This window comes from Neophocaena asiaeorientalis, unplaced genomic scaffold (genome assembly GCF_003031525.2).
Source record: "Neophocaena asiaeorientalis asiaeorientalis breed wild unplaced genomic scaffold, Neophocaena_asiaeorientalis_V1.1 scaffold84, whole genome shotgun sequence".
In the NCBI taxonomy this organism is placed as follows: domain Eukaryota; kingdom Metazoa; phylum Chordata; class Mammalia; order Artiodactyla; family Phocoenidae; genus Neophocaena; species Neophocaena asiaeorientalis.
Window position 1 is genome coordinate 352437 of NW_020173656.1, and position 10103 is coordinate 362539.

The 10103-nt window shown below is 47.4% G+C and overlaps 1 protein-coding gene across 2 annotated transcripts in view; it reads left to right on the plus strand.

Moving 5' to 3' along the window:
• Positions 1 to 9438, plus strand: part of VSNL1 (visinin like 1) — a 101601-nt gene extending 92163 nt beyond the window's left edge. Inside the window, exons 3-4 of one of the 2 annotated variants that reach the window (XM_024747809.1) lie at positions 3732 to 3947; positions 8458 to 9438. In XM_024747809.1, the coding sequence (XP_024603577.1) occupies positions 3732 to 3947; positions 8458 to 8655 (414 nt within the window). In that variant the 3' untranslated portion in view covers positions 8656 to 9438. The remainder of the gene's footprint in view (positions 1 to 3731; positions 3948 to 8457) is intronic. The other variant, XM_024747810.1, reaches the window with a different exon arrangement.
• The last annotated feature ends 665 nt before the right edge of the window (positions 9439 to 10103 follow it).

Consider the following 10103-nt stretch of genomic DNA (forward strand, 5'->3'; position numbering starts at 1 on the left):
TCCCAGATGAAGATTTCTTTTCCTTTTAATGGAAATATAGGATACACTTGATATAACATTTTTGACCAAAAGTAGAAAAACTCTGTGTGCGTGTATACATAGGCATAAAAGAGAGGCTGGAAATTTACTGAAGATTAGCTATGTTAGATTATCTAGTACAGTTTCTGAAAATTTTCATAACTAAATTTATTTTCTTTCAAAGAAGTTGCTATGGGTTGAATGTTTGTGTGTCACCAAAATGTTGAAACTTAATACCCAAAATGATGATATTAGGAGGTAGGGCCTTTGGGAGGTGCTTAGATCATGAGGGTGGAGCCCTCACGAATGAGATTAGTGCCCTTATAAAAGAAACCCCACAGAGTGCCCTTGCCCCTTCCACCATGTGAGGACACAGCAAGAAGTCGACAGTCTGCAATGAAGAAGAGGGCCCTCACCAGTACCCGACCATGCTGGCACCCTGATCTTGGACTTCTAGCCTCCAGAACTATAAGAAATAAATGTCTGTTGTTTATTAGCTACCCAGTCTCTGATAGTTTTTTATAGCAGCCTGAACTACAAAGATGTAAGTGAAATATATATAATTATATATATTAAAATTTTTCAACCTCACCATTCTTTTTTTCTATTATATTAAAAGGTTTAGCTTTTTAAGACCACCAAAAATTATTTCCACACCAATATTTAATGCAGGAACTGAAGCAAAATACATTGAATTTTAAAAATAAAACAAAACACCCCGCAAGCAACAATACCCCCAAAATTCTTGTACTTCTCAGGCACTATTTTCCTCCAAGAGAAGTGAATATGAGTTCAAGACCCTGATTTCTTCCTACAGAGATTGAAGGGAGTATGGCTTCATTTTTCTGTGATGATCCATCCAGAGTTGAATTATTTCATCAAAAGAAGGATCATTCCCCTGATTAGAAAAACTTGAAATACTCGGAACATGATAGGATGAATTTTCTAAAGGAAATAACCCCTCCAGGTATCTGAGGGCTCTTGATCACACACTCAGTTCTTCCAAAGTAAACATGTTGGCTATAAAAGTCAGTAAATAGACCTTCGGCAAGGCACATGTAACTTTTATAGCTCAAAATTTACAATCGATTTTTTTCTCAAGGCCTTCCTGATCTAAATTAATTTTTAATATACTGACCTAAGGTGCCCAGTTATTTTTAGTTAAAACTGTCAGATAGCCCTTAACTTAAAAGTCTGCTGTGAGGTAGGAGATGGGTAAAGGATTACATCGCCAGACACCTACATGGATGGAGAAAAATTATACCCAGTGGCCTCATGTCATTGCGTGTAGAAAGGCTGATGGATAAACATCCCTAAGGAGACTTGGGAATCCACCAGGGGGCTCACTCTGCTCCGTTCTTGGGCTATTTCACAGGTACCGGCTCTGCCCAAGACCACTGAACGTGAAGCAGGTGACACAACAGCAAACAGCACACCCCTAGAGAGAGATGAAGACCACTCACGCACAGGGCACATATGATATTGAGAGAGAATAAGAAATATATATTTGGTCCTACTCCCCGGTTCCTGACACAAAAGCTTCTAAGACTCTTGGAATCTCTGGAGTGATAACAGTGTCTTTTGTATGTTAATGAGATAATTGGTGGCTGGGGGACCCCTAGCTTCAGGACTGGGGCAGGTTTGGGAGGGAGTCTGGTCCCAGGAAGACGACGGCAGATTAGAGAATTAGAGCTTTGAGCTCCAACCCCGACCTCCAGGGAGGAGAAAGGTCTGGAGATTGAGTTCAATCACCAATGGCCAGTGATTTAATTAATTATGCCTACATAATGAAACTGCAATAAAAACCCTCAAACTACGGGGCTGGGGGAGCTTCCAGGCTGGTGAACGCATCCAAGGGCTGGGAGGGCGGTGCAACCAGAGAGGGTACGGAAGCTCCACACACCCTCATGCCCACACCTTGCTCTATGCATCTCCTCCGTTGGGTTGTCACCTTATAACAAACTGGTAGTAGTAAATAAAGTGCCTTCCTGAATTTAGTAGTAAATAAGGAGTCGTTCTAGCCAATTATCCAACCTGAGGAGGGGCTGTGGGAATCCTCCAACTTCATAGCAGGCCTCTCAGAGGAACAGGTGGCAACCTGGGACTTGTGACTGTTGTTGAAGGTGGGTGCAGTCTTGTGGGACTGAACCCTTACCCTCTGGGGTCTGCTGTAACTCCAGGCAGTTTGGGTCAGAATTGAATTGAACTGTAGGACACCCAGCTGGTGTCCGGCCAGTTGGAAAATTGGTTGTTGTGAGGGGAAAAAAGTAAAACAAACCTAAAAACCCACACACGTTTGGTGTCCTAAGAGTTACGAGGAAAGGACAGTTCAGAGTACGTGAAGCTCGTAGTCACAGAATAAGTTCTTTGATTAGAAGAGACTGTCAGATTTTTACTTTCTGAGATTAATAAAATGATTCGTGCAGTTTCAAGCCACTACGTTCTGGGGTGGTTTCTCCCACAGCAACAGCAGGCAGAACAGATCCTGGCATCTGGAAGTGGGAGCTACTGAAATACAAGCCGACGTCAGCTCCTCCCCGGAACACTTGCCTTGTCCTTGGCCCGCCTGTATTGGCTCCTGACATGAAATGTTTATTTTGCTTCTGGAGGGAAATTTTCTGTTGTCCGGTGTGCTTCTCAATGTAGGAGGAGTGGGCAGCCGAGCTCAGCAAGCCCCAGGTCAGGATGTACAGCGGGAAAGAGGACACAGCCCAGAGCGGGCACGATGCCGGCCGTCTGTGTGTGGCCAGCCAGGCCCGCTTAGCAAGTGGCAACACCTACGCAGGAACAGAAGCACCAGTGGCCTCCTCAGGAATCTGCTTTGGATTTTGTATTTGCGGGATTTATTCGTCCAGACACAATGCACACCTTCTCTGCTTTAAAACACCACGTGGTGTGCTTTGGTTTGGTTTTGGGGATGGGGTGAGGGTTATTCTCTGGTTTCCTGCGCTCCACCTGGAGAATGTCCTTTAGCTTTGCTGGGGCAGAAGGTCAGGTATCAGACCGGGAACCCTGCTGTGTGTCACTGGCCCAGATGCGTGCCTGGGGCTGGGTCCGCGGCCTCGGGCTCTGTGTTCTCACCACCTGTGGGATCTGCCCCCCCTCCCCTTCCTGTGCCCGTCCTCCGTCTCCTACAGTTCCCTGTCTGCCCTGAGAAGTCACCTCTTTCTGCCTCAGAAATAAGCCCAGTCATGTTCTATTTTTAGTGGCTCTTAAATGATCTGCCAAAAAAAAAAAAGTGCCCGTAAGAAGAAGTCACACCCTGGACCCTCACCCAGGGAGACCGTTGAGGGCTGGGGACGGGGGAGCCACTGGCCGGAGGTCGGGGTCGTGTCGCTCGGGCCCCGCGCACGGTGGACCTGGATTGTCACACCCAGAGGCACGTGGAAATCCAGGTAGCACCACCCCGTGCGGGAGAGAAGTCGGCTCCGAAGCCGCAGAGGTGGAATCCTAGTGGCCCCAATCCAGGCCCCGCCAACCCAGAAGTGTCCCCAGCCTCACCCACAGGAGAGAGCAAGGGGCCTGGGGGTGAGGACACCCGGGCAAATGGCCTCCCCGGGCCAGCACTTGGCTTTGAGCGCTGGGCCAAACCGTGTCCGGGCGGCTGGGAGAGCCTGGGCTGTGAGCAGAAAGCCAGCGAGCGGTGGTCTTTGACTCGGGAGCCTGTGATTCGTCCCCTCCCGACACCTGACCTTGGGTGTTTTGCTCTGTAGTTCTTCCCGTATGGAGACGCCTCCAAGTTCGCCCAGCACGCCTTCCGAACCTTCGACAAGAACGGGGACGGCACCATCGATTTTCGAGAGTTCATCTGTGCCCTGTCCATCACCTCCAGGGGCAGCTTTGAGCAGAAGCTGAACTGGGCCTTCAACATGTACGACCTGGATGGCGACGGCAAGATCACCCGCGTGGAGATGCTGGAGATCATTGAGGTGAGGCAGCGGCCCCTGGGGTGTGGTCAGGACCAGGGCTGCTGTGGGCACGGCAGGCAGACCCCTGGGAAGAGGCTCCCTGGGGCACAGCCCTACGGCATCTCCCTTCCACCCCCCATCCAGGAGCCCTGCCAGGCCTTGACTTCTCCGTCCCTGTTCCCTTGCTCTGTCGAGGCGCTGGGAAATGTCACACGTCCAAGCTGCTGGGTCCTGGCTGTCAATCGCCATTTCAGCCATGCTCACAGTGTGACATCTCCCATAAACGTAAGCCTAGTGGGTGCAAAGGATGGTATCAGGACTCAGTTTCTCCAGTCCTTGTGTTAGCTCTGCTCTTCTGGACGCCGCCCTCTGACTCAGACCAGCTCCCTCCACTGCCCATTCCTCCAACGGCACAAGATCCTGCCCACGGCCCCCAGGTTCCCATCATTCCATGGGAACAGGCATCTTTCTCAGTTGCCTGTGCAGACGTCCCAGGATCCCCTGCCCACTGCTCTGACCTTAATCTTCCACACTCCTCCCTACACACCGTGCTCGAGATGCCTGAGCTTTCCTGGTTTTCCCAGAACACAGCCTCACGTGAGGGCCTTGATGTCCTCTCTCTCTGCCCAGGGCCCTTCCCCGGGCCCCTCACTCCACTCAGGGCTGTGCCCTCATCTCACCTCCCGGCAGGCCTTCCTCCCTGCGTTCCCCTCCCCAAAGAGTGCCCATGCCCCACCCCAGGGCCATCTAACCTCTTACCATCATGATTTTTTGTCACAGTGTTTATCACTGCCCCAAATAACCTCACATGGTAGAACGCAAGCACTGTCAAGGGAGGACTCTCCTCACTCACTGCTGTACCCCTGGAACCTAGGACAGTCCTGGAGCCCGGTGGGCACTCAATTACTGATGAATGAATCAGTGCCTTTTCACTGCCTGACTGTCTTAGCATGTGTGTCCCCCTCTGCACCGACCAGTGTGACCCAAGCGGGGAAATGCACCACTTGCCACAGGCCAAAGCCAAGTGTCCCATCCTGGAGCTGGGGTGAGGCCCCGTCCAGACCACAGAGCTGCGAACAGGGAGGGTGGATCCCCACATGAAAACTGGGGGCTGATGGGAAGAAACAGTAGCCAAAACCCAAGTGACCAAATCCCCGGATGCCCACCATGCTACACTCACTCTCCTCCCCTGGGGTGGCTCCCCAGCGCAGTTCGCTCCTCCTGTGGCCTCTGGAGCCCTGCCTTCCACTTACCCACCCTCCCTTGGCATCTTTAGTCCCCTTTCTCCCTTTGGTACCCACTTACCTTCCCAAGTCAACTGGAAAACCCAACAGCAGCAAGGGTCAGGCCTGGCGTTGCTGCTTTCCCGACTATAGGGCTTCGAGGGCACCAGAGCCTCAGTGTCCTCGTGAAAAAAATAAAGGTAATAAAACCTACGCCCCAAGTCTGTGGTAACGATTCAGCACATGGCACACTTCCTCTCATGTAGGAAATGCTCAGTAACCGGCAGTTAGCTCTCGAGGCTCTGTCTCCCTTGGAAATACCATCCGCCTCAAGTCTCAGCTTCTTTCCTTCTAATCAGCCGTGTCACCTTCATGTTCCCTCTGCATGTGGCTCCCCTTCTCCACCTCCGGTATTTTCACCAACTTCTGGCCCTTTGCACCTGCACCTGGCACCCTTTCTGGCCTCTAGGTTCCTTTTTGCTGAGCTACTTTTCCAGAACCAAGGTATCAATAACTGATACAGTCTTTACAGCATCTCTGCGCTTCAGGAGCTGCTCATTCATTTGATCAAAAGGCTTACAGAGCAGGTCCTCTGTGTCAGGCACAGGCACACAGATCTCTGACAGCTGGTCCGGCCAACGTCTGTTTGCCTGCATGTCTTCTCCGGCCCCACCGTCCATCCAGGGCCCCTCACTCTTGCACAGCTGGCCACTTTTGCTTCTACCATGCTTTTCCCCTGGAATGTCCTTCAGGGCTCTGGGCCCATCCAAATCCTCTCACACTTCAAGGTCTAGGTTATCTTGCCACATCCAAGAAGGCTTCTTGGCCCACTTCACCCCAGAGTTGCCCACCACCCTCTAGGCTCCTGTAGCCTGTAGTCAGCTTTTCTGCAGGCACCAACCTCCTGCAAGGTGGAGGGGAGACAGACGTGAAGAGACACAAGTGCCCACCCTGGAGGAGCTCACTGCCCCAAGGGCCTGTGTCCACACAAGTGATCAGGCAATGACAGCAGAGTGAGGCGGGTGCTGTGATGGGGGAGGGTCAGTGCGAGGAGAGACCAGCAGGGGCCACGTAACCCCAATGAGGGACAGTGCATCTGCCCTGGAGTGTTGGGCACAGGCCTAATGGGTCCACAAGTTTTGGTTGAATAAGAGAGTACCTGAGACAGTTATTTCTTCCTGGGAAAGCACCTGTGATAACACATCCTTTATTCAGAGAAGACAGTGCTACATATTTCGTTGCATGCCGGAGTGCCCCATGAAGCATATGCGCCTACAGGGATTCCTTACATTTGTCAGGGAACACGTTCATATTTAGTTCTGAGCCTGACATGCCCTTGGCCTAGGTTGGTGTGAAGTGTGAGTCTGCATCTGGAACATCATTTCCTGGTTGTCATGTTCGTGATCCCAATTGCAGGGCTGCATCTTGGATACGGTTAATGAGAACTGGCCACGTTCAGAGTTGTTAGAGTTGGACTTTTTGGGTTTACATTTCTTTTTGCCGTGTCTTCATCAATGGTGCATTTGTCGTGCTAACAGCCTTTCTACCCATTGCTCCTTTAAGCCCTTTTCATTTCACCCTTCAGAGGACAGAGTGAGAGTAGCAGCTTGCATGCGGATGACCCATCTGTCTCTTTTTTAAAGTCCAGGCATGTCTGCTTTTCCCTCACACACCACCCAGGCTTCTAGGTTAATCAGGACCCCCTCTACCAATTGTCCCTCAAATGAAATTTCAATAGTCTGATTCTTTCTTTCTTTTTTTTTTTTTTGCACCATGCTGTATGCGGGATCTTAGTTCCCCAACCAGGGATCAAACCCGTGCCCCCTGCATCGGGAGCACAGTCTTAACCATTGGACCACCAGGGAAGTCCCAATAGTCTGCTTCTTTTAAAGTCAAATGTCCTAGATATTTTTCTACCATAAATCAACACACTCTAATTACAAAAATGAGCAAACACAATATATTTTATCTCAATAGACATCTTACTTGTTCAATGAAACTCTTGTTATGGTTTACTCCTTCTAACTGGCATTCTTTTAAACTTTATTGAGTTATAATTAACAGGCCATAACTTCACCCATTTTAGCTTTACAATTCAATGATTTTTAGTAAACTTACCGAAGTATGCAGCCATCACTGTAATCCAATTTTAGAACATTTTAATTCTCTCAATAAGGTCCCTCATGCCTGTTGGTACCCCCAGACTCTGGAAACTACCCTTCTACTTTGTCTCTATGGATTTGTCTTTCCGGACATTTCATATAAATGGAATCGTACAATATATGTTTGGCCTTTTATATCTGGCTTTTTTTTTTTTTGAGGTTTATCTATGTTATAGCATGTATCAGTATTTCATTCCTTTTTGTTGCTAAAATAGTATTCAGCTTTACAGGTATGTCCTATTTTGTTTATCTGTTTACCAGTTGATGAGCATTTGTGCTGTTTTCACTTTGGGGCCATTATTTAAAAAGATGCTCTGAATAGTCCCCTGCAAGTCTTTGTGTAGATGAGCATTTATTTTTTTAAGGCACTTTCCTAAGAAAGAAACTCATTTCTACATTTAATTCCCATTTTGAGAATTAATTGTGCACAGGTAATTGAACTGGAAAATGGAATCTTCCTACTCTGTTCTTTGACTTATGAACAGAGCCCCTGATTCACAGATCCCCCTAAACTAACTTCTTTCAGGGCTAAATTTTACTGGTCCACCTTGCTTGTTTTCTTAAAAGATTGTAAATTGGGACCACACTTCATCTTTTCCAAAATCTCCAAGGAGTAGAGCTTGTTGCCTCTCAACTGACCTCAAACTCAGAATGTTTACAACTGAGCTCGGGGTTTCCCGGGTGGCGCAGTGGTTGAGAGTCCGCCTGCCGATGCCGGGGACACGGGTTTGTGCCCCGGTCCGGGAAGATCCCACATGCCGTGGAGCGGCTGGGCCCGTGAGCCATGGCCGCTGAGCCTGCGCGTCCGGAGCCTGTGCCCCGCAACGGGAGAGGCCACAACAGTGAGAGGCCGGCGTACCGCAAAAAAAACCCCACAAAAACAAAAACTGAGCTCCTCATTTTCCTTCCGGAACCTGTTCCTAATCCATTATTCTTGATCTCACCACTACCCTTCATAATCACTTCCTCCAGTCAGAAACCTGGGAATCACATGAAATTCTTCTCTATCCAATTGGTCGTGAGACTCACACAGGTTTGATTACACCACTATCTTACTTAAAACCATTTAAGGAGTCCTTTGAAGTAAATTTAGATTCCTTACCCTATCATAGGAGAACGTTATGGTCTGTTTCCTGTTTTCCCAAGGCTATCTACAAAATGGTGGGCACCGTGATCATGATGAAAATGAATGAGGATGGGCTCACACCTGAGCAGCGAGTAGACAAGATTTTCAGCAAGATGGATAAGAACAAAGACGACCAGATTACACTGGATGAATTCAAAGAAGCTGCAAAGAGCGACCCTTCCATCGTATTACTTCTGCAGTGCGACATTCAGAAATGAGCAGAGATAACACTATGGACTGCACAAAAGTCTCAATGTTCCATTCAGTCTGCAGCTATTAACACACACACACACACACACACACACATACACACACACATATTGCTTGGACTACCTATAAATGGACTTGCTTCTTGTGTTTGAAACACTTGTGTGCATGAGAATGTCATTTGCTAATGAATTTTAAAAGCATATATTATAAAACAAACAACCTGCCACAATGTGATATGTGTGATATCATTTCATTAAAAACAACACCTTCCTCCTCCAAAGCCTGGGCAGAAATGTGCTGCAAAGAGTTGTATGATTTCTTGTTCATGTTTTGCTAATGCTCGTGTCTCCTTGATTACATAATGTTAGTAGTACTGAAACCCTCACGGTAATGTAACTGAATTATAAGCTGTGTCACCATTCTCCTGTAAAATAGTACTGGACAGGCACACAGAGGGGCCCTTGACTCCTCTGTGTGGTCCACACACAAGAGCTTGTATTATCAGTGAATATAAATGTACGAAATTTGCATGCCGTTTAGGTTTGCCTTAATTCTTACCTCATTTGCATCCTATCAATCTGGAAAGAGCTGTGTTGGAATTAATGCAGTATAAAACTTAAAAACACTGCTAAATGACTCATAATTAAATCTACCTATCTACATATACTCAAAGATATTATTTATTGAAAGTAAAAAAAAAGATGTATGTGTATTGATTTTGCTTGAATTTTCAAAGGCTTCCAAAGAGGTGGCAATAGATGTCCCAAATAAATTTATAACATTTGACTTTTTCCCTCAGTTCTTATCTCAGAATTTTACATTTGAAACAGATGTTCATAATTGTCAAGGGTCAATAGCAACAACTTACTAAATTTACCTCTGAACACACAACTTGGGAATTCAAAGACTTAGTGACAACCAAAGGGAAGAAAGCAACTTCCCAATGCTTCATCCTGGCCCTCAAAAGAGGGACAATTAATATGGCGTGTAAAGTTTAAATAAAACATAAAACTTACTCGTTCTCAAAAAATGCTCACTATGTGACAGTAAATGTTTTCTCCATGTGACTGTGGAGCTAACCACGCGCTATGTTTTACACAACTATGTGGAGGACACATTTAGCTGACTGAGAAGCGTCCTCCAAAAAGCTGTCTTTCCAAATCAAAAGTGTACTCGTTGTTTCAACGGTGGAACAAAATCCTGACCCTTTTAAGCTGGAGGAAGGAAGGCAGAGAGATTCCATCAAGAACTCTAAAGGCGGGCCTGCGTTTTCAGAACAAGCCTGAGTGAGACCGTTCCTTTCTACAGTGCTGTGCAGTAGAGCTTTCTAGGATGATGGAAACATCTGTACCTACACTGGCTACATGTGAACTTGGAGCACTTCCGGTTCAGCTAGTGGGACTGCATTTTATCTTAATTAATTTAAACTTAATTTGCCACGTGTAGCCAGCAGTTA